Source organism: Anticarsia gemmatalis, chromosome 9 (assembly GCF_050436995.1).
Source record: "Anticarsia gemmatalis isolate Benzon Research Colony breed Stoneville strain chromosome 9, ilAntGemm2 primary, whole genome shotgun sequence".
In the NCBI taxonomy this organism is placed as follows: Eukaryota; Metazoa; Arthropoda; class Insecta; order Lepidoptera; family Erebidae; genus Anticarsia; species Anticarsia gemmatalis.
In genome coordinates, this window is record NC_134753.1 from 5,590,568 (window position 1) to 5,616,036 (window position 25,469).

A 25,469-nucleotide genomic window follows, 5' to 3' on the forward strand; every position below is an offset into this window, starting at 1 on the left:
AGTAGTTTAGACGTGATTGAGTAGCAGACAGACAGACAGACAGACAGACAGACAGACAGAGTTACTTTCGCATTTATAATATTAGTATGGAAGTATGGATAAAATATGCTTTTTTTTCACGAAAAATATTTTTAAAATTATTTATATCTCGTAATATAACGAAGTTGCGCTAAGGCATACCCGCCATTAAAACAGTTGCCATAACAACGGAATTTTGTTAATTTAATGTCATTATAATATTGATTATTCGCGACTTCGTTCGCCACATGAATTTTCCCGGGAAATGCGTCATTTTCCCGGGGTAAAAAGTAGCCTATGTCCTTTCTCGGGTATCAAAATATCTCCATACCAAATTTCATGCAAATTGGTTCAGTAGTTTAGGCGTGATTGAGTAGCAGACAGACAGACAGACAGACAGACAGACAGACAGATAGACAGACAGACAGACAGAGTTACTTTCGCATTTATAATATTAGTATGGATACTTAGTATTAGTAAGTACATGTATGGTAAGGTAGACTATTTATTTTTGGTGTGTAATAGCAATGTATACTAATCAATAGAAAATAATTCTTAGCTAAACCGATACAATATAGGTGGTTAAAAATTACTTGACAGGTCAGTTTTAAATTCAATTGACAAATCTTTGTTCTGCCGAGGTTAAAAAAAATGTGTAAATTTGTGCCTAAATAATAAACTTAAAGATGGATAGCAATAATATATTATAGTATCGTAAATTTTCCTCTTTTACTATGAGCGCATAAATAGTTCCTCAATACAGCGCTCTATTTATTCCATCACTTTATTTATAGATAGTATAGTATAGTAGAACAGCTCGTAGGTATATTTAGGACATGGAAGGATTAGTTACGTATCAAGATTATTATGTAGTCTGACCTTAATCTTTTGGGTCATTCACCCGAGACAGGACCAACAGACATCGTCTCCTACAATAAGGCATTATGTATATTGGAGTCAAGATGTTATTTTAAAAGGTAGATATGACGCAGTAAGATAGATAAAGCCGTAACATAGTTATATCCCTAGGGATATAATTATACGCCGTAACATAGTTATAATGAGAGTTTGAAGATGTCGCCGATGCCCCGCTTCGCGGGGCTCCTCCTTCTGGGTGGTTTAAAAAAAAATAACCACGAAGGCTGAGGTGAGAGCTTCGCTTCGCTCGCTCCCACCTCAGCCTTCTAACCTAACCTACCCATGTCGGTTTGCCCAAAACTTCTTCTTTATAACTATATTACGGTATATTATTATATATATATTGTAAAGTTTTAGATACGGATTACTTTTGTTTTCGATTTTATTTCATATAGATGAAACAATACCTATGCTTATACAAACGTTTACCCCACTGATGTTTAGTTATAATGTTTTCAATCATAGTTAGGTTATAAGGGGAGGACTTGTCATTACTTAACATGCAATTGAAAAATAACTCGATACTCGAATGCAGAGATATCTATTGCAACAGGCGATTCGTGCCGCTGTCGAAAATCAGCACCCACCCGTATTCCGAAGGCGATTAATATTTCGAAAACATTCGAATTATATACTTACTCTATCCATCCATCACCATCTTACGAATACCGAGCGGATGTCGAATCGCACTTTGGTAGTCACATACATTACTGAATTAATCATAAAGAAATGAAACGATTGCAGGCAAAGCCACGGAATGTCACAGTAAACTATATGTATTGATCTCGGCTAGCCAACTAACGAAGCGGAATGCCCACTTAATCATCGGATTATACCTACTATCTCACTCATGCAGGTAACAGTTAAAATAAATGAAGGTTTAGTATCTACGGTTCAACTGCTAGTTTGTGATATTTATTTTGCTGTGTCGTACGTTATTTTGCTTCTGAAATATTAATATTGCGTATTTTTTATTATTAGAAATGAATATTTTTATGTATAGAGGACAAAAGATCCGCGAAGGTTAAGTTGGTCACTACTCCGCTACAGCTGCAAGCGGGGATCGTGAATTTGATTCCAGCGTGGATCTGTGTTTGAATGTTTTCAAATATAGTAGAAATAGTAGTAGTGTAGGAGTCATTTATTAGGCTCTCCTATGAAATGAAAAGACACAATTAAATGGTACTAGTCTTGTCTTGCAAGCACTTTTAAAAGGTTTCTAACAAGTTTAGGTACTGTTAGTTATAAAATAACTATCGACACAGTCTATTAAACCCAGGTCTATATAGTTGTAAACCTGTTGCAGTATCGTGAAAATCCGTTCTGTTAAATTTTGTTTTAGTAAATTGTGTTACAGTGTAACAAAAACTCGGATTGGAAAAAGTATTCCCGTTGCACAATGCACATAAATATTTCATGAATACAGTTGCGATTCACTTTACAAAATGTTTGTATTAGATTTTTGAACTCGATTGTTTAGGCAGAGGTATATGAAACATATCTAGTCATACTGTTTATGGTAGAGCTATGTCACATTCCCCTTGTTTAAAGCTATATGCTAAACGTCGAAATAACTAAAAGGTTAGAACATAAATTGAAAATAATCCGATTCCAATTCGTTGAAACTGTGAGTTGTATTTAATTTTTATATCGTTACTAGCTGACCCGCGCAATTTCGCTTGCGTCACACAAGAGAGTATACGTCAAAATTTTCCCCGTTTTCGTAACATTTTTTCATGGTACTCTGCTCCTATTAGTCATAGCCTGATGATATATAGCCTTTCTCGATAAATGTGCTATCTAACACAGAAATAATTTATCAAATCGGACCAGAGTTTCCTGAGATTACCGCGTTAAAACAAACAAACAAACTCTTCAGCTTTATAATATGAGTATAGATTTCAATTTCACCGCATATATTACGCGAATAATATTATTGAACAATTAACGAAAGCTTTACTTACAATAACGTTACGGTATTCGAAGCCACAAAGTCTTCTAGCAGCTTGAAAAACTGAAAGAATTAAACCACAAAGCAAAACAAATAATAGTAAGTTGTAAGCACGTTCACCAGTTCCTCAGTACATTTCTACATATGATTCTAAGAGCTCCTGTTTCAATCGCTTTTATCTTACTTTAATGCTCTGTTTGATGTACCCGTATCTCGTTACCATGCGGCTTTCGTGGCATCAGCAGAGGAAGGTATACGCACGTTGGAAACGTAAGCAAATAGTTTCCTATTTGTATTATTAAGGCAAGTTTGAAATTAGTGAATGTTTGTTTTGAGGTAACACTTCTTAGGATTATGAATTAACTTAGTGTTTCGATTCCCGTGTGAAAGGGTTTTCCGTGATACAAAAGTTTTATTAGGTGCTTATCCCCGTGTGAAAAAAGGGGTAATTTTATGTATGTACGTGTTAAGTGCCAGTTTCAGTACTTACCGATTACGTGCTGATAAAAATAATTATCCATTCTTTAAATGGATTTGCTGCCACTTATTTTTATAATCGTTTTTCACTGACATGTGACGGTGTATTTGGCTTAAGCTTTTAATATGTTTCCTTTAAAGTATAACAGTTGATTGTTAATATTCTGTAGTTAAATTAATTTTCACAAATCTTTTCGTATTTATGATATAATTGTCGATAAAATTTTGAACGATGTTTTAATAAAAGCTTCTTACTTCGTCACCAGTGTAAATCTTTTGAAAAGGACACGATTCTATTCAGCTATGATACCAAAACGGTCGGATTACGTGGAATGCCCGGCTTGGAACCCGGGTGTGCTCTATGATCCTGGCTGACAGGAATCCTCAACGCAGTTTCGTATAAAAGCATGCCGAAATCTATAGAAGCAAATGGAGGCTACGGGCTCCAAATATGTCCCTCGGACATCCTTTAAGCCTTTTCCTATAGAGTTCATTTCCAAGCTCTAAACGGTTATAAGATACATATATTGGGTGTAAGATTTTTTATTGGCGATTCTGCATGCCAATGTAAATTGTAGAAACATCCAACAAATACACAAATATTTCTACAAAACATGTAAAAAAGAATGAAGAATATCGATAACCGCCGTCTACTTGTTATCGAATCCAAAACAAATACGAAGCTTTGTTTGCGCCCAATAGACACAACAACTGATACATACATTCTCGAATAAAACTGCACAAAAATATACATTACCATTGGAACGGGACAACTTCCTTTTTCTCAGAGTTAGTTCGCGAAACAAAGCGAAAGTACCACCTACACTTTTCTATCAAGTGTCTGTCTGCAGACTTTGTGCCTCGACTGTAGCGACAAGTGGGACGCAAGCCTGTATTATCTTGCATTTGTGGAAGAAAAAATACAGCTCGGATTTCAGTATAGGTATTCTTTTACTGTAAGTTATTTTGAATAGATACTGTTGCAGTTAATACATATAAACTTGAAGTGGAGGACACAGTTTTACGAATATTCGTTCCTAATATTATGATGTGGCGTATCAGCATAAAGGTATTTCTTAAAGAGTCTCTGATAAAAAAGACAAACAATCAGAATCACAAAACGAATAAAAGTCAATTTGTTTCGAATTTTATATTGACAGCTTTCTTCAAGGCTCTGCCTAACTATAAATCAAACTTTTTGGTACAATATCTCTCAAAGTAATTGAATTAATATAAAAAAAATAAAAAATATTTGAAGTTCTGTCTAAATGCCTTTATGTTAGGGACATTGTCCCGGAATTCGTAGAAAAAAATACAAAGCTCTAGAATCCTTGAAACTTAGAAACTTTTTTCCGTTCAATAACCTTAGAATAAAGCCTTAATAATTACGATTTCGTCAGAGTGTTTGGTAGGCAACATTTTATTGTTCCAGACTTTAATTGAAAAGTTGTTATAGAGTTGCAACGGCATTGACAAAATTTATGTTTCAGAACGTGACGAGAACAGCGAGCAGCCACGCGAGAGACTCTGTAAATTACTTGTAGTGCTACAGAATTGCTTTATTTAAACAATAATGTACTTATATTCGTTATTTGGTTCGATCTACAGATTATTCTGTTTGTTGAATGAGAAGATTCCCACAGCCAAATTGAGTACTTTTAAAGAAAAGTCAGTGTAATAATTGTTTCACAAATAGGTTTCGGTTGCGTGATCAGTCTCATGCTCACTCTTTCTTTCCTTTTATCCATAAGAATTGTATAACACGGATTATGAACGCTCCTTCTCACGATACACAAATTATTGATTCAAATGAAATCTAAAATTGGGTATCTGTTAAAATGTTACAAACTTTCTGTTTACATTACAAGAATGTCTTACTTCAGTTATTATAATTTGTATTTAAAACTAGATCAAGATCTTCCAAAGTATCTAGTTCTGTAGCATAAATGAATTTTAAATACTTACCAACAACTTTAAAATTATTCAAGTTTTGATCTACCTCAAAGTAAACTTGGTCGTAAAGTATCTGACTATACTATTTCACGAGGAAAATTTCGTAATATTCGTAATATTTATGTAGTAACTAAAACTTGACGGGACCCTGGTCAAGATGGTTGCTACGTTAGAATATCTTGAGTTCGATTCTCACACGGAACAATTATAAAATAGGTCAGTAGCTTGAGTCTGTTGGGCGTATTTTTATTGAATCCCCGATATTAAAATACTTACCCTCTTATTCATAAACACACTATAAATCTATTTTAGTTCATTCATTCATATCGTATGGTTAGTGGTCAACCTAGTGTCAAAGTTGTTCAAGCCGCCCGAAGGCCTTTGACATGGCTTAACGATTGTTATCTTAGTAGACAACAACCGGGACCGACTTTTTACGTGCCCTCCGAAGCACGGAGACGCCCAGCTCAAATACCACTATGCGGTCACCCATCTATGGAATGACCGCGCCAAGGTTTGCTTAGCCCACAGATCGTTTACCGACCGGTGAGCGCAACTGGCTATGGGCGCCTCGCTATATATGTTTTCTCTTTTTCATTTCGCTAAGGAGTGAAAGAAACAAACCTCTTTATAATCCTTTCATATATTTTTATGAATAAGAGAGTTAGTGTAGCGCATGTCTTCAAAAAGGAAATAATATACGTAGATGTCATATATAATTAACTAGCTGACCCGCGCAACTTCGCTTGCGTAACCTAAGAGAATGGGTCAAAAATTTCCCCGTTTTTGTAACATTTTTCGTTGCTACTCCGCTCCTAATGACTGTAGCGTGATGTTATATAGCCTATAGCCTTCCTCGATAAATGGGCTATCTAACACTGAAAGAATTTTTCAAATCGGACCAGTAGTTCCTGAGATTAGCGCGTTTAAACAAACAAACAAACAAACTCTTCAGCTTTATTATATTAGTATAGATTTGTATTGGTTCTCCCGCAATTTCACTGATAATAGGACATTTTATTTTAAGCTTTCAATTCACTCCTTCCTAAATATTTCGCAATGTGAATGTTCTATGTCCAATTTAGTTTAGCCGTTCAATAGACACAAGGCTAGACAGTATGGAGACGTCAGAAAATTATAGCCATGTCTGGGGCAGTGTCTGGAATAACCTTGGGCTATTCTACAATCTTGAGAAATGGCTAGAGTGGGTCTCTTAGTAATCGTATTTGTTAATGCTAGTTATTGGAATACTTTGCGTTGTATTTTGTTATACTATATCCATACTAATATTATAAATGAGAAAGTAACTCTGTCTGTCTGTCTGTTACGCAATCACGCCTAAACTACTAAACCAATTTGCATGAAATTTGGTATGGACATAGGCTACTTTTTACCCTGGGAAAATGCCGCAATCTCATTGGAAAATTCAGCTCGTAAAGTCATAAATTGAAATAGAAATACATAAAGCAACCTAAAGCAACATCCCATCTTTACGTGTACTAATTTTAATTAGGCTATTTATGTAAACTTGTTAGATATTTCAATTTACAAATAAAGTTCTACGATTCGCAGGCCAAGCCAAATGTATGTTTTAAGTGAATACCAATATACATTTAGCTACGATTACGCGGGTGTGGACTCGGACAATCACTGTCTTCCGATCAGACTGATCATCGCCAAGTATACCAAACATTGTGACGGTATATCAATTGAGACGGATTTACGAGATACGAGAAAAATATGTACAAGGAATTTTAGTTTTGCAACCTTCAGTATATTTTCCTTTCACATTCCAGGAATATCGAATATCGGGAGTGTACTGAAAAACGTCAACAAAAACATAACAGCGAACAGCTAGCGCCTATTTATTTCGCAGTTGACATGTCACCGAAAATAGTAGCTGTCCGAGAGGCACTTGGCTTTTTTAGGCGCTTCAACAAACGCCATACGAACGACAATAGTTGCTAACATCGACTAGGTAATACCATAGTGTCATGTGTTGAGACTACACTACGAAGTTACTATCAGCTCCTTCGCCTTGTACAATTATGGGCACTAAAATGTTTACATTCAAAATGCGGCTTTAGAATTTAGGTATTTTAAGGAATTCAAAGTGCTTTTAACATGACCCTATTGTCGCATGAAAATGCAAAAGTGATTATTAAAGAGAATTTTCAATCGCGCTTTAGACCTGCTACATTATAATATTATGCTAAAATAATGTCACATTCTAATTTTATTTTTCATAGATCGTTTTAATTATATCGTCTGCACGAATTGTCGAATACATAATGCTTATTGTTTGTAGTATTCATTAGAAGTCCATAGAAAACAGACGAAAAAAAACTGAATCGTTTGACAGCTATTTTTTATTATAAGTCCTTACAAAATATATTAAAATGATTCCATAGAGCTTTTCCTATAAGCTGTCCGTTTGACAGCCTTAAAACATTGGCGCGTCGTGCATTCAATTCACTATGTTAGCAGATTCTATATAACTTCGTGTTCCTTTTAACAGCTGAGTCCGATTGACATATTGTTGATCAAAGGCTTTGCTGAATGGTTTAGCTGTCAAACAAATGTTTTTTTTTTACTATGTTGACTCTATGCGGCTGTACAGTCGAAATGGTCGCACTATACATTATTTCAACTTTGTAGCGTACAAATATATTGCTGTGAATATTTTAGCAGGCGTTTGAATTCTTACGTTTATATTAGTTGTATCTAATACTCATACTTTGCTTTACAGTTGATTAATTTGTAAAAAAAGGTAATGAAGCAGTTAATGTACGTAATAATATGTTAATGAAATAATAAAATATCTAAAAAAACACAAATACTTACAAAAATTAATTGTCTAATGAATATACTTCATAAGTTATCGTTTTAATATTATTTAAATATGAGAGGTTTTAAATAAAACTACACTCCATTCCTTATCACTATATCACATAATTTATTATACATACACAACCTTTCCGACATTGTTAGTTCGTCCCATAATAGTAGAGATACATTGCGTCGTTACAAACAAATAAGGTGACAATTATATTGATCTAATACTTCGCATTCACAACACATCACACGTACGTAATTAAGTAGAAAAATAATGTATTAATTAAGGTACATTGACCTGACATTTCATGTTCTTAAATAATTTTGATAATTTAAATTTAAATTGAGCCAGCAATTTAGGTGTCTTGCTTGTTTACAAATCATGACCATTCCCAAATACCTATATTTTTAAATGGTTATAAAGTAAATTAATAATTTAACTCATAAATAATTATGTAGGTACCGTATCTCTCTCTACAAAGTAAGTACCAATATTATCATAGAAATTAGTAGCACTAGTTTGATCTATTTACATCAGTGGTTCCCAACCGGTGGTCCGTCAAGTCAAAATATGGACCGCGAATGACTTTAAAATTTAAAATTTTCGGGATGATTAATACACTTTGTGTTTAATATACTAACATAGTGGTCCCTGCTAACAACAATAATATAAAAGTGGTCCCGGACTAAGAAAAGGTTGGGAACCCCTGATTTACATACACTTTTCTTTAAAATGAAAATTATTAAATAGACACTAAGTATAGATAGCAAAGAAGAACAAAGTAAGCTACATAATAACTTGACAATGAACAAACGTACCTATACTTTTAATATATGAGCTTCGAACATCGATAACTGAAGCCACAAAGAGGCGATGGTCCATACTTGAGTCTATTTACTCTGTGCCACACGACTAGTTTACACGACGCGTGTGGCAGCATTGTACTCATACTGTATTGTGCGAGTTTTACTCGAACACGAGTAAAATTCTTAGGTGGACCGCAAAATTTGGTTACTTATATAAAATCATAATAATTATCCCTCTTCTGTGTCCCTTAATAGGGTAAACATATGATTATATTATCTTTAAATAAAGCATTTTGCCTAATTAATACTTAAATTCTAATAAATAGATATTTACGAATAAAATGGTTAAAAAAAAATTACGCTCCGAAGTAAATTGATATAAAACATAAAATACAAAATAAATTATGTAGTGCAAAAGTTTTTATTATCGTCATTACCATTTATCACAAAAATTCAAGTTTGTTTCCACACTTTATTTAAGATCTGAATGAGTTGTGAGTGCTTATCTTAACATTTTTATGTCATCAAGCAGCGGAAATACCGATTTTTCTAGTTATTCTTGTGTTTATCTTACTCTAACGTCAATGGTTCATACAAAAAATCCATTACGTACGTTTAGTCAGTAATCTAAACATATTATCAAAATTCACAAATTATTTTCTTTTTCAACCAGTTTGTCAATTTCAATGTAATGATATGAAATTACAAAGTCGTTTTAGAATCATGCTGAAACACAATTTCGTCACTTTTTTGTAAATTATATTTTGCAAAATAATGTCTTCATAAACATATTATTTGATTTACAGTTTTTATAAAACAAAATCTATAATAAATTAAAATTTTGTTCCTTCTTACACCGGGCTGACTCTACTTCCTTGAAATTACATCTTAATTGGGGCAGTCGTTGGGTCGTTAAAGGAGGACAGATGACATGTAACTTTTGCATTAGAAGTACAATAATAATAATGGTACAAATAAGTATATTCGTGTTTCTCTACTTGTGTGCTGTACTTCCTAATAATTTGCATGGTTCATTTGTGTTTAGTTTAGCGTATCTAAGATCTATAATTATCGAGATTATACTCTATAATCTAAGTACCAACTAAATGACGATTGTAATAGCAATTAACGCGGTCATCAATAGGGCTGATACGGATTATCATTTGTACATGTTGCCCGATAATCATTTAAAACCTTTTCGAGTCTTTTACCCTTTTTACAAAACTTATCGCTTTAGTCTACCTGCTCGCAAACACACATAAGTGTCAGCCATCCGAGAAAAAGGTACTTTTTCGGCGCAAAAGTATACGATTATTATTTACTCGTCGTATTGAATAAATAAACGGAACACGGATTTCCTTTAGCCGTCAACTCAAAGTTAAAGGCGTAAATTTTAATCATGTGGCCCGTACATTAGAAGTTCTGCTATATTACGCTGTCGTTATATCAATTTTGTATGTAAATCCTATTATTTTATTTCAAACGGCTACATTAGTCAATTTATAAGATCAAAGTGATAAAACGTATTACTTAATATCAGATAAGGTCAGCAGACGTTTCAATATAATAAGAAAAACCTATATTTTATGACCGTTTAATAAAAAACGGTCACACCCCATTATTCTTTAAGATATTTCTGAAGACGACCCAATTTTTCATGAGATGACACATTATTAAGATTATAAATTACTAAAGTAAAATGCAGGTTTGTTTAATATAATTGAGGTTTTAGAAGAGATTCAAGGGGAACAGAAGTATTATAATGTAACATGTTAGGAACACAAATGAAATGTGTGATTCATTTAGTGCCAAACTCATTGTATATTTACGGACATCGTGCTATGTTTGCAGGCCTGTTCCAATGTTCATGTGTAAATTGTACGGCGTGCACGGCTTCAGTAAATACAGAACATCATGGTGGAAAATAATTCATCTGACGTTACGTTTTATGTCACTATCCGAAATATCTCGCTTTTGCTATAAATTAGGTATACATCTTATTGATAATAACCGAAGAACGTTGGAAGGTATGAAGACCTGTAGGTAGTGAAGGCAATTAAGGGTTCAATATTGAAAAGTATTCCTAGAAATAAGATTAAAGCTACCCACACTGCCGCGTGCTTTTGCATCTAATAAATTATCAAGGAATGAAATGCCAGCTTTATATCCTACGGAGTCCGTACAAAATACAAATTCATTACTGTCCGTTTTGGCTTCCCTGTGGTTCGGTAATAATTTAATATTCCGAGATTTAACATCCTACCCGAGCTTACACCCGTTCAATCATCTTCACACACACTAGTCATGACAAAGCCTTCTATGAATAAATTAAATACACCTCCGATTTTAGTAACACCCTTTTCCAAAAAGGGTCTTATATTAATTTTGTTTTCAAACGTATTACTCATACTATTTTCTTGACACTTGTAGAGCCCCAAACCATGTCAACGATTAGCCACTGACTGGAGTAGTAGAAAAAGTTTTCGATAAATACATATGTGATTAGGATCGGGAATTTGAACCCTGTGAATCGTTTCAGGCCTGGATAGACGTATTCTCCTTTCAGGAAACTTTGTACGCATCTGCAAAGAAAGATATAGGTAAGTGTTTAGTATGTAAGTAACATCTTTTTCTCAGAGATGACTTATTTAGTTCAGTTTTCACATCGACAGTCATAAGTTAAGTCTATTAATAGCTTTAACTTTCTTATTCGGGGCACATTTTGCCGAAACGATATAAATGAATCACCAAAAAGCGTTTCACTAGACATTTACACATGATGGCGTTAAGTATTCTATAAATACTTTGGTAGGTAAAATTCCTAGGCATGTAATATTAACATTAATCAATTACCTTAGATAGAAACGCGACACAACAATGGCGAATAAAGAATGGTTAAGACATAAAATTAAAATCGATATTCCAAGCAATTCTTTATGTTCGCAGTCACCTTCGCCCTTAGTTTTTTGTATGGAGCGAGTGGTTACGCTTAATGCAACAGAACTATTCTATTGTAATAAAGAATGTGCATCAGGCGAAATAAAAAAAAAATTACATATCGATTGTACTTACACGATTACGTAGGCGCATAGGAAACATGTAAGTATTCCTACATTCAGCACCGAGTTCTTTGGTCGTTCTCTCTTCACGAGCACGAGATCTAGTAGTACTATGACAAGAGAGACTGTGTGCATGCAGTGCTGAGACCAGAAGGGAACTACTTCGTGAATGCTGGCTGGCGCAATCAGTTCCCGATGGGTGTTCCATACTCGCCAGAATAAAATGTCACCAAACTGGAACAAATGTTAAAAAATTACTGTATTTACAATCATTTTTTTTCAAAAATTCTTATTTCTTATTCTTCTGTCATAGATTGATTGGTATTATATAATAATATCTTAACTATCCCATATGTTAACTAATTTTATAATGTATATTTAAATTTAAACAATATGGGTATTTTTTCTTTCAGTAAATAAGCTTACACAATAACCACCGGATCCTCATTAACTCAATCATCTTCATTATGTTTTAATTAATTTAGTTACGTAAACTCCAACAATTTACTGCAGTTACTTGGTGTAAACATTGTTTGACATAAACATTAACGCGTACCGTCACTAATAACTGCAATTATTTGAAACATACACCTTTGAATATGTACTTCAACTTCAGGTATAATAACTGGCTGGACTGAAAATTTTATTTTCATAGTTGGATTTTTTACATTTCTTTTCTTTCACGTAACTCACTTTCATTGATCTAAAAAGAGTCATTGGAGTTCGTTGGATAGGGGTGGCCAGTACCCTGCTGTATGGAATTGTTTGAGGAAAGTCTGTGGTCAGTAATGGACATTTTTGCCTGGCAGACATGATGATTATGCATCCAAATATTTTGTGCTTCTTTTAGCCACTAGATTTTCAATCATTAAGTTATATTTTTTAACTTGTTCTGGAGTAAAAACGGTTTATTATGGATATCCCTTTACCAAGCATTCTGTATAGTATCCGTCTACTATCATGCATCTATCACTGCTCTTTTAAAAAATATCCGGATGACTCGCATTTAGAAAACATAATTTTACTTAATACACTCACTGCTAAAAAGCATAAAAGGTTTTCCTTATTTCTCTGTACCGTATATGTCAATGTAAATGAGTACCAAGGTTGAGCCCATAAGGGTCACGATTATTACATTAAGTCGTACCTTTAAATGGGCATGAAGTGATGATTCACTGTTCACATCAAACAAGTAATTATTACGTGTCTACTAGAGGATTGTTCCAAAGTCCTTGCTATCTTTATCTGTTATTGTAATTGAGGAAATAGAGTACAGGAAGACCCCCCATGTTGGGATGAGTGGCTCTAATCTCTATGGCGACGAATGTTATTAGAAAACAATGTCCCCCTACTCTGTAACTCATACCGTTGTACTATTCGCGCTCTTTGGGGTTTCGTATATCCACGGGTGTCTGTTGATGTTTGGGAAAATAAATAAAAAATCTCGAGTATTTTTTAAAATTCTTGATTTGCTAAACTTTGTACTTATAGTTTTTACTCGGAAATGAATTAACGCTAATTTAAATATAAGTGTTTGTTATTGTCACACTCTGACATCTATGACCTAATCATTGTATTGTTTCATGAAAGAATTATATTTATGGTCTCTATGGCGTATTGGTGGTGTCACCACGTCACTATTTTGCGTTTTTATTGCGTCAGTACGAAGTTAAATCGCCACAAAATATTTTCGCGCTATCCTCAAATACTTGTCCGAGACTCCGAGTAATAGTTCTACTATGAATCTGTAATTTGTCCCAATGACACAAGAGCAAATCTTGATGCGGGTATTTAAAGTTGGGTTTTTATTAAATATTATTGAAGATCTTTAAATCATATTGAATAGTCAGAACCGATTCGATAGTTGTAAAACTTAGCGCCAATCAACAAGCCTAATTGCTTGCTAATTATAACAAAAATAGCAATATTTAATTAGATTTGAAATATAAGAACATGATACAACATTCAAACTTTAATGAAAATTTATTTATAGTCGCATTCATCAAAAGTTATTTCGAACATTTGACTGATCTTTAATGAGATTGTTTTAATTTTGCCTGTTTCTCGTTCAATTGAGCAATATTTACATTAAAATTACATTAAACGAATACTTATCGTCCTCGTAATTATTAAGTAGCTGTTTGTTACTTTAAGCTTGAATACTTCACATTAACCTGACATTAACAAGTACAGTCGGTATTAAAAACAATAAAAACTTAAATCTGATAATTACATATCATTTATATTTCTTGTACTTCACTCATAATTGCATATCTTCCAGTCATATCCAAACAAGCGACGCCAAGGATGTGACATTGTACAAAAATTGGTACCTGATGACATCTTTTATGTAATCTTAATTTGGTGAATTATTTTAATAAATTGGTCGGGAAATTATTACAACTAATTTGGACTGACCACGTCTAGTGCAACTGCAGTGGTGGACTTGAAATGGCACTTTTATCAGTATGTGTCGAGTTATTGAAACGTCGTTTAAAAAAAATAAGGGCTGATATTATAGTAATTCAATATAATTCACGCTCTATCTTTGTACTTCATACATTAAAATGGTTAATTCGGTAATCGAAGCCTTCACATTTGTAGTAATTGAAAAAAAAAACTAATTAAAAGCAATTCTAAAATATTTTTGGAGCTGTAGGTACCGACATTTATATACCCCAAGTTTCACTCCAAAGTCTTATAATGTAAAACATATTTCGTTACCAACTGTACACATATACATCCAATAATAATTAAATTGTATCTGCGTGAATAATTACATCAGCGAAGTTAATTAATTGACAAAGTCACATGGCTCACTACCGAAATTGTTCCTATTAACCAAATTGATATTATATTATACCTACTCAATTTTGGTTATAGTGTGTGAAGTTACCATGACGTTATAAAATATAGGTTGAATAGTTTGTGTCTCATTAAAAATAAATCTTTCATATAATTCTGAAAATATTATTTAAAAATAGATGCTATCATCAAAGTCAGCGTAAAAATTATGCTCACCGTCACATTTTAAATCGTACTTTTTGTATGAAGATATAAATTTAACTTTTGCTATTGGTCGAAAATCAATTGGCAGTCATTTAAAATTACTTTGAAGTTAATATACGGTCTTAATATTACCTACTATCTTTTTTAATAAAACACTTTTGGAAATGAAACTGTACATCAACTGATTATGAAAAAAAAACACCTAAGAGAAAACACCGACCGGTGTTGCAGCCGAAACTATAAATTTGGTCACAACCTTACACACTTTAGTTAAGGCGATCAAATCTGTCGTAATCAACAATTTTTGTTACAAAATCGATAAAAGTAAATAATCATTGAAGTTTATACACCGAACAATTGTTATATCACAAAAGACCGAATTAAGTCGATCCTTAAGATTTAGTAACTAGACGATGAATAAAAGGATATTACCGCCTTACAGGCCTTAAAGGTCATACATTGACCTCAGCGGTAATTCTTCATAAAGTTCAAGTGCGGAGAACTCTCGACAACACCGTGTTATATACACGAGTAAAGAAGAAACAATATGAGTTTCCATTAAATACCGACTAAAAATGGAATAGAATTTGTGCCATTACACCGGTTACACGCTTATTAATATAGTCTTAATTACACGAAACCAGTTTAAATTATCTCATAAAATACATACAGATATTATAAACGCGAAAGATATTTGGTAATTAGTTGGGTATCTGTTATGCTTTCACGGCTACTACTAACCACAATTTACAATAAATTAAGCATGGAGACATAATTATGATGAACGGGAAAAATATAGACTATTCATAAACAAAAATAATATAATCAACATGATAAAGCTATGGGCAAAAGTGCTAGTTTTATTGTTGTTATTGTGAATTCCGCTTTTAAAAACATAATTATTTTTAACTCAGTGTATGAAAGAAAATATTTATCAGAATTATTTTTTCACTGGTCGATTTAGTTTCTGCGTAACCTTAGGTTGCCTTTTATTATGAAAGTAGATTAATGCAACAGAACTAGGCGGTGAGATCAAATAACTTGTAATACATCGGCTTGAGGTATATTCATGTTACCTCAAATAATATCTAACGCGAATGTTACGAAATTTGAATACAGTTATTGGGCGTGATTTCTCGTATATTAATTATGCCATCAAAAACATTCTGTAAAAAGCTCAAGTCTCGCCGTAAAAAGTTGTGAGATCTATATAATACCAAGTCGATTAATCTATTTAGTCTCTACTTAAAGGACCTTCTGTCTTAAGTTATTACGTATGTTATTATCATGCCAATTTCAAAAAAATACCTCTAAAACAAATAGACCGACCTGGCCATCGCATGATTTGATTATAAGTATGTATCACACTACACAGCACGACGAGAACTTAATGCTCCTGAAATGTTAATGGCGAATTTGTGTTTTCTTGCGATGACCAAGTCGATCTATTTGTTTTAAAGGTATTTTTTTTTATAATTGGCATGATAATAACATACGTAATAACTTAAGACAGAAGGTCCTTTAAGTAGAGACTAAATAGATTAATCGACTTGGTATTATATAGATCTCACAACTTTTTACGGCGAGACTTGAGCTTTTTACAGAATGTTTTTGATGGCATCTCACTTCTTTTTGTAGAGCGAACATAAGTCCAATTTGTATGGAAAGACGTTTTTTTTTTCATAATTCAACATATTTTCCTATGGGAATGTTGTTCAGTTTCATGGGCTAAACACCCTTACCCACCCTATACCCCTTCCCGTTATGCCTCATATAGTAGGTACCTATTTACACCTATTTATTTTATTTTCTACAGTAATAATAATTCATTAACTGCAAATATAACCTTGTAATCTTATACATTTATATGGGTTTACAAAGTTATTGTTGCAGTTAGTGTATTTAGAAAACTGGACCGAAATTAGAAAATATTAGATTTTTCCCATGATTAAGACACTAAACCCTATTTGTATTCTAAATTTTAAGCTTCTAAGTCTGCTAGAAGTACCTTAGACTTTTGATGATCGGTGAGTCAGTGAGTCAGTGAGTCAGTGAATCAGTGAGTGACAAAATTCAAAATTTTAACAAGTTGTCATTCTTAAACTACTGGTTCAAATTGACTGAAATTTTAAATATACCGTGTTTATACAATGACTGATTAGTTGCTGAAAATCCAGGCTTCTTGTTTTATCCACAACGAAATTATAGGGGTGTCAAAAATAGCCCGAATTGCTTCGAGAAAAGGATGTTACGGCCGTGCCGCTTTTTTTTTGCTCGACTTGCGGGGGCACTTCCGTGCCCCCAGATTATCATTGATAAAACATTAACCCTCTTATCCATAAAAATATATAAAGTTATGAAAGGCTTATAAAGTGTTTTGCTTTTTTCACTCCTTAGCGAAATGAAAGAGAGAAAACATATTTTAGTAGTTGTTTAACTAAAATAGGTTCGTAGTGTGTTTATGACTAAGAGGTTAAGACTTTTGGAACACGTGCTCAGTGTCGAAGTCAACATTTAGAGATTTCTTACTGAATAAGTTATTCAAAAAGTAAAATAAAATGACATTGGGTGAAAGAAATGATAAAATATAAAACTAATGCAATGTCAATCTATTGTGTAAAAAGTGCAGAACTTGGTACCACGGAAAGAAGTCCACAAAAAATAAACTTCATTACTTTGTTGATGCTAAATCTATATTTTTTAAATGGCACAGTTCATTTACGTCTTGCGTTCCTAGAAAATTGAGTAACATTAAATCTTTTAAGTTCCTTAGTCAAAATAAGACAAATTAAAATAGACTGTACCGCCGTGACTACACTTGGTACTTTAGTATCTAGTAAGACTGGTATTTAACATTTACTCAAAAAAAGCATGTACTTTCAATTATGCACCATAACACCTAAAGAGCCTCAGTTTTTCCCATTTGATTGCTTTACAATAGTTTTAAGAAATTGCCTCCTTTGTTTTTATATAACAGCTTAAATATCGAGCGTCTATATTTCCCAGTAATTTACCGTCAACAAGACCGCTTAGTGGCAATTTGTGTGGAAACTTACTGCAGTGGCCGGCAGAAGGATGCTCGTGAAACACAAGTATCTAAGTTGATTGAGAACTTTGACGTGTTTCCTCCCGTGTTGCCCCCTTAACTCCCGCCAATCACAATACAAGCATACAGGAAAGTATACCGCTGTGAACAGCTGTAACAAAACATAACATTTTAATTAATTTCGCAGCACAACATTTTGTATGTGTAACGGAAAATTTCTGACATGCCTACACAATTTTACCAAAAACATTTTGGTGTGTTCTATAAATACAGCGGATTTAACAAGTAAAGTTTCTTAGTAATTAATGAAATTTTATGTTAAGGAAATATAATTATTTTTATAATTTAGATTTTCACAAAGGATAGTATAGGTATAGTTTATGAGGGAGGGAGGGAGATTTCAGTATTAATAGTAGCTGAATTGTTTTATCTAAGTGACAAATTGTTCAATAGTTATCACATTTTTAAACTCGCTCAAATAACAGAACAACGATGCGAATTTATTACTATCGGAAGTAATAAATAAAATACCGCAAATACAATATTGGTTAAAATAAAATGTGGATTTATTTGCATCGATATATTAAAATTTGTTTTTAAACGCTGCTGTAAAAATGTTATCATTGATGAAACTAATATTGATTTTATCATCGAAGTAAAGAGTGTATAAAAGCCATTAAAACAAGAGATAATATTTAACATACCGATTTTTTTTTATATTAACAAACAAAAAGGAAATGAGAAAATAATCGGCTTTGCGTGTGATATTAATTTTGTGACTTATTGACGGCGTAAACTTTAGATTAATTAATAACATAAATTAATTAATACAAATTAAGTACATTAAGTAGGTTATAATGTTGTACTACAACTTTGATTGATGTAGACTGAGATTGCTAGTTAATCAAACAAAGATTAATTACGTCTAAAAATATACATGCTTGCTCTTCTCAGCTTGTAAAACAATCGTGCCTCAAACTGTTTTTTTTTTGCTTGCAACATTTCGTATACTTATTTGTTTTGATATTTTTCCTAGCACGTGTCTTTAAAATTGATATAAAACTTAATAATAATTTCATAGTTTGTACAGGGATGCCACGCCTTTCAAATGTCTGAGACTCTGTAGTCTCGAGATTCAATAAATGTAAATAAATAATAATACTAATTAGTAACTAATTTAGGTAATATTGAACAAAACATGCGGCAATGAATCAACTAAACTACAATCGTTAAAAATGTCAACAGTTTGAGTACTCGCAAACATACTAAGTGAATATTTGCGCTATGTATTGACGTTGTTGCGGTTTTCCCAGAGAAACTAAATGTTTGTTATAATCTTAAAATTTTCTTATCATTCTGAATAAGCATCGGTTAGATTATCGAGAAAAGTATTGTCAGTTTTTTGTGCTGTCATGTTCTTTTCTGTCATTTTGTCTATCGGATAGTTTTTCTAACACATGATCTTCTGCTAAGCGCAATGATTCTCCTCTAGTAATAGTTGACTTTGGAAGCAAGTGAAAACCATCATGATATCGAAATGATTGATGACATCGTTGATTTCTATTTCTCTCATTATAAATCAAGATTTGTGTCTGGAAAATTACAAAATATATAATATATGATTATATACCAAAAGTGTTTTTCTAGATTGACGTTTTTGGTAATTTCAGTTGCATATATTTGGGCAGTACACCACTACCATAGTCCGTTCTCATAAAAGATGAGAAGCCAACCGATGCGGACAGCAAGTTTGTAAGTTATTAAATTAAGCCACGTCCCCTGATGGCTTTAGTCGCACAACGTCGAAGGAGCTCTAAAAACTTCGACAGAAAGAAAATGAGTTACAAAATGGCGAGTAACATGAAAATAATGTTGATATTTTGGGTTATACTTAGGTCACTACTTATATTTTGAGCCTTGACGAATCTGATTATTTTAGACGTCAATTGGTGTTTTCATCGTAAAGTTTGTCATTTTTGAGTACTACATTCCGAAGAACGTTTTGAAATCTGCGCTGAAAATATTTTCAATATCGTCGATCGAAAATTGTAAGTGTGCGAAAAAATGGCATTCGGATGTTAACATTTTCGTGCAAATATTTTTTACGAATTTCGACGTGACATAAAGAAACAGTCGTGTCTATATCGACTTATTTATTATTTTGGCAATAAAGTCCAATCCTTTGAAAATTTAAAACGCAAATAAATAGAGTTCTATCATGATTATTTTTTCCTCACCAATGAAATTTCTGAAGGTCGTCCAAGGTCAACAGTTGTGTCCGGAAAAATTTATGCTGTGCGAAAATTAATTATGCATTTTCGTTTCCTGATGCATCAAAAGAATAACGAAATCCCCCATTATTTCCACTCTTAGATATAAAATATTAGGTAACAACATTTCCCATTAGAAGTTTTTTTCTAAATGAACCAATTTTTTTTTTTACAACAATTAGATAAAGTCCTCGCGCCGATTAGCGCAAATAAATGCTTGAAAAATCTATCGTTTTGCTTCAAAATACATGTATCAAATTGTGATAGAACACGGATTTAGGATCTATGCGCATGAGCCGAAAAATAAACACCAGTCGACTTTATGGGTGCTTTAAGATGAACCAAATCCAGAAAAAGTTATTCGCGCTCGAAGCATTTCGAAACAAACGGTCCCTTGTTTTTTTATAAAAACTTTATCACTGCACAAAGTGCCTTGACAAAAATTTTGAATGGTTAATTTTGATTGTTTTACAAACAAAAATTAGCCTAAAGTCTGGTTTGAAATATGGAAAAACCATAAACACACCTACTGGTCGAGTTCTATAAAAACAATGTCAGCCTTAACGCATCTTGTTAAACAACCGGCTAATATGTGGACGAAAAAATCGAATGAATGAGTTTCTCCCCATAACGTTACAGTTTGACATCAAATGACTTTATTTTAATCAAAAACGTCAACAATAAATACCGTAAACATTAATTTTTCATCGGCTCAAGTAACAGGTTATGCTTTTAAACAACCTGTTTTTGAGGGGTCTGCGAGAAAGAAAAAAAAATATTAAAAAAATATTTCGATCGGATAAAAAATTCTATCTAGATCATGCGTTAGAATACCCGAGAACACGATATAGTAGTTTTCACTCACATATTTACCGTTTTTCATAGTTAGGCTCAAAATATAAGTAGTGGCCCACGTATACGCTCTTATTTAGTTTATGCTCTGATTTAGTCAACTACAACATAATAATATAATTAATTATCAATTATGTATTTATAAGGAAAATCTTAAAGTTGTGCTCTATTCTTAGTTAAAACAATTTCGGTTATAACATTCTTATATAAACGTATAAAAGTTAAATGAAAAAATATTCTACAGTTAACCTCATAAATCAAACTAAATATTTATCTCCTGGATATGTCACTGAGAATTTGCTACATGGGGCTTAAAACTCCCGTTTTGATCTCTGGAGTATTCTTAAAATATGTTCCATAAAATTGTATATCACTTGCCAACGTTGAACTAATAAAAAATAGTTTTAGGACCTCGCGCTGCAGTTTTTATTAATAAAGGTACGCTTCGAATAGACAAATATTTCTAAGGTTGTTTTTTTTGTTTTTCAATTAGCACGCTGGTTCGTGTTAAAAGCCTATAAAATGGATTTGAGTCAGTCGCAAAAATCTGTTATTTTTTTAGCAGTGCAAACTCAAAAGCGTGGTAAAATATTCAGCTGTGTATTGTTTTTTGACAAATCATAAAACAAATTGAAGGATTTCAAATATTCAAGTGATTGTTCACTTCTTGTGAAGAGGGCTATAAAACTTCTAGATCATTTAAAAATAAATCGATGTAGTTAGTAGAAGTAGAGTGATTTATAGTAGCAGTGACATCCAAAATGTAGGCAACCCTTTCATAAATTATCATTGAGTCACAAAATAAAATCTGTATCACAATAAAATATTAATTTAGACAACTAAAATCGAACTTAAAAAACGTTTTAATGTGAGGTTCCGGATATTATAATGATTACTAGGGTGAGGAAATGTTCGTATGGTATTTGGTGTAATAAAAACCGCGATTGTCTGTAATCGATATAATAGTTCTCCTAGCCGGTATCTGGCTACAGCTACCAATAATGACGAAACTGGCCAATAATTCAGGGTTGTTTGTAGAGCCTGAGTGTGAGCAGAATACACTATTCCTTCACTGTCATGGCCCGGTGGGACGGATGACCGACACGACTAGTGAGAGGTCTGGAACAGAACAGATGACTTCACGAGCTCTACGGTGCATGGTGGTCTACATACTACCTCCTAACTCTAGGCAATCTTTGAAAAAGTCTTACAGAATAACTCATGGAAGACTTGCTGGCTCGACCCAGGAATAAGACCTGAGACTTCTAGCGAGAGTCGAGTACACTAGGTTACACCGATACGCAAGGTTTTAATTTAAGTAGTTTGACACGAAAGTTTGAAAAATCAGGAATAAAAGATAAAAGCGTTCCCTTTGTTATCTTCGGCTGCATATAACAGATCGAGCTGCCATTCAGTTAGACTCAGATAATAGCAACACAATAGATTCCAATATGGCTCGGTGACCCGACTTCAAAAACGGTACGTTATTTATGTTCGCAATAAAAATGTCCACACCTTTGCGGTCACGATGTAATATATAGAACCGCAGTATTCAATCGCAATGGCTTTAAAAAGATTTGGTATTTATCAGATGCGGGAAAAATCTATTTAATTTTTATCGACATTAAAACTTATGACTAAATAATACATTTCTTTGGGATCAGTCTCATCCCGAAACGAGAGGTATATAAAAAATCTGGAGTATACCACCATTTTATTAATATAAATCTCAAATTATTCTCATATTATTATATCATAGGTTGATTTAAATTTTTTTGTGAGGACAGACTGTTTTATTATTATTATTTTTGTCATCTTGGTCTTTGCCTAATATCACATCAGTCAACTTCGACTAAGTTGCATAACCGGGTTCGATTCCGGTGTGAAAACGTAAATGATTTCTATTTTAAAAGCGATAAATATACACTAGAAACAGTATCTAATCTTACAAAATTAAAAGTAATGTCAGATTAGTATTCGAAAAAAGTAAAACTGAAACACATTATTTAAGCCTGCATTTTTTAATTTATATTTTAGAAAGTAAATAAAATCATAACTTACATTGAACCAGGCCGTTATCAACTTAAACCTGATCTTTTGGTACATCTGTATGTCCGGATCATCGAAGGAATTGAAATCTATTGTCAGGAGCAAACTTGCAACTGTCACTAAATGCGTATACGACAACGCGTAAAACCATAGTCTCACTTTAATTAACGTTTTATTGTCTTTTAAAAAACCAGTGGACAACGCGGCGGTGTCTATGCTTAACATTTTTTAAATGTTTTTAATTTAAAATAGTTAAACTTTTGTTAATTATGTTTGGTAACGAATAAATATATAATTTATTTGCGCGTTCTGTGCGTTCGCTGTGCGCGTATGAGAACTGTAAAGGATGCCAATATACTGCAGTGTTTGTACTTTAAGTCAACTACGATGGATGATCGGTGACTATAAATCGCTGTATGTATTTCGTTACGTTGAAATTAACTGTAGTTTTTTTACCTCAGTCTATGCTAAAACGTTTTAGATTCACTTTTTCAAAATATAATTTAACAAAAGTTACATTGCGTTTATGATAATAATCAACGGTAATTTTATTATTTTTATTTAACGTGTTCGATAGTTCATGCGTAAATAGTTTCATTAGGCATATTGTAACATGAAACGATGAGAATTAAAAGATAGCTAATAATAATCTAAGCAGGTTCCCATCAAACTTCTAGAATGATATATACGACTAAATGTTACCATCACTAGGATAAAAGGGGAAACGATATGCGGAAATTATTAACTTTTCAAAATACACATTTTCAATAAGTATTATTCTTGTATAATTATATTCTAACACACTAAATTCCGGAACCAAATAATGGCATAGCTCACTTTAAAGTATTCATTTCATCACATTTCTTTCAATGTTACAAAGAAACTCATAATTAAAAATAACAATAATTCTCGTATAATTAGTGATTATGTCCAAACCTATTGCAACATTATTCATGAATAAGATTACTTAGTTTAATTAAATCAGTGTATTTCATACTCGTTAAGCATTGCATCACTACTACGTATGTACATATAACCGTCGCCCAAAGCGTCTGTCTGTATGTCGCGATGCACTCAAAATCTACTGAAGGAATCTTCATGCGATTTTCACAAATAGATAGAGCAATTTCTAAAAATGGTTTAAGTGTTTAATAAGTTAAGTGTGACCGGTGAAACCCTGGCAAACCCGGGGCGTTAGAGTAGTATAAAATTAAAAGTGGAATGAGTATAACGAAATATTGGCAGGAAACGTGTGCGTGTACTATAGTGAATCTATTAGCATATTCAAACAAATCTGTGTTCCTTTGCTCAAACAGATGTGACATTGTTTGACAGTGTATATTATTGTTTTACAAATATTGTGTCTCGTAGATTTGTCTAAGAATAATACATTTTCAAAATTAACAAATTAATTTCGTAGAAAATTGGCAATCTGGTTGAGTTTCATTAACACGCAAATCATCTATTGTGTACAAGTAGTTTGCACCCAAGCAAATAGTAGATGGTTCAAAACCTAAGACAACTAACTCGAAAGCTACGTGCCTATTAGACAATAAGACATAATTATCATTCTAATGATAAAGGAAAAGGTCATCATAAAAACTTGCGTGAGATTCCTTTTAATAGTTTCAAAGGAATTCTAATTAATTCAAGGACAGATCCACTTCCATTCTTAATAAGACCGCCGGCTCATGGGGAAGACTTGTGGCCAGTAATACGACAGTAATGTGCAAAATTTACTTTACTACAAGAACCGAGTGAGTAATCGAAACAGGTAGTCTTTTATCGAGGCGATTCCATTGAAGATCTGTCCTATCTGATTACGGTCAAGGCGTTCATGGCAATGAAAAAAGCGAATAAAATTTACCATTACCTAGGTTTTGAACAGCGGCTCTCAAATGTACAACAGTAATTAATATTTTATTATTTATTTATTTTTCATTAAAGTGATAAATTGTTGCATAAAAACTAGTTAAAAGGTCGAACCACTAATTGTTCGAACTTAATGCATAATTTAAAATTCTTGAGGTTGTCCTTTGCCCTGCAGTGGGATAGTCTGGGCATAACAATAATAAAGCATTGTTGATAAAAATAAAATAGTACTTATAAAAAATCCTATCTTCTTGGTACGAGCAGCTTTTTAATCGACTTCTGATCGCAAGATCTCAGTGTTGATTCCGGGTCGAGGAAAGTACGATTAGGCTAGCAGCCCTGAGTTCAGTAAC

The 25,469-nt window shown here is 32.9% G+C and overlaps 1 protein-coding gene across 1 annotated transcript; it reads right to left on the bottom strand.

Annotated features, from left to right (window-relative positions):
- Nucleotides 1-8,249: 8,249 nt before the first annotated feature.
- On the bottom strand, nt 8,250-23,573 carry LOC142975715 (androgen-dependent TFPI-regulating protein-like). The gene is made up of 4 exons (XM_076118723.1): nt 23,257-23,573; nt 18,084-18,224; nt 12,032-12,252; nt 8,250-11,541 (listed from the first exon to the last, which is right to left on the bottom strand). Exons 1-4 carry the CDS (start codon nt 23,467-23,469, stop codon nt 11,364-11,366), a joined length of 753 nt encoding a protein of 250 aa, XP_075974838.1. The 5' UTR covers nt 23,470-23,573; the 3' UTR covers nt 8,250-11,363.
- Between the last annotated feature and the right edge of the window lie 1,896 nt (nt 23,574-25,469).

Excerpts from the sequence above, each read along its gene's own strand:
- LOC142975715 (XM_076118723.1), bottom strand. The coding sequence starts at position 23,469 with ATGTTAAGCATAGACACCGCCGCGTTGTCCACTGGTTTTTTAAAAGAC. Across the intron at positions 12,253-18,083 it reads TCCTTCTGCCGGCCACTGCA|TTTGGTGACATTTTATTCTG; the intron begins GTAAGTTTCCAC and ends CATTTGTTCCAG. Across the intron at positions 11,542-12,031 it reads CTATGCGCCTACGTAATCGT|ATGCGTACAAAGTTTCCTGA; the intron begins GTAAGTACAATC and ends CTTTCTTTGCAG.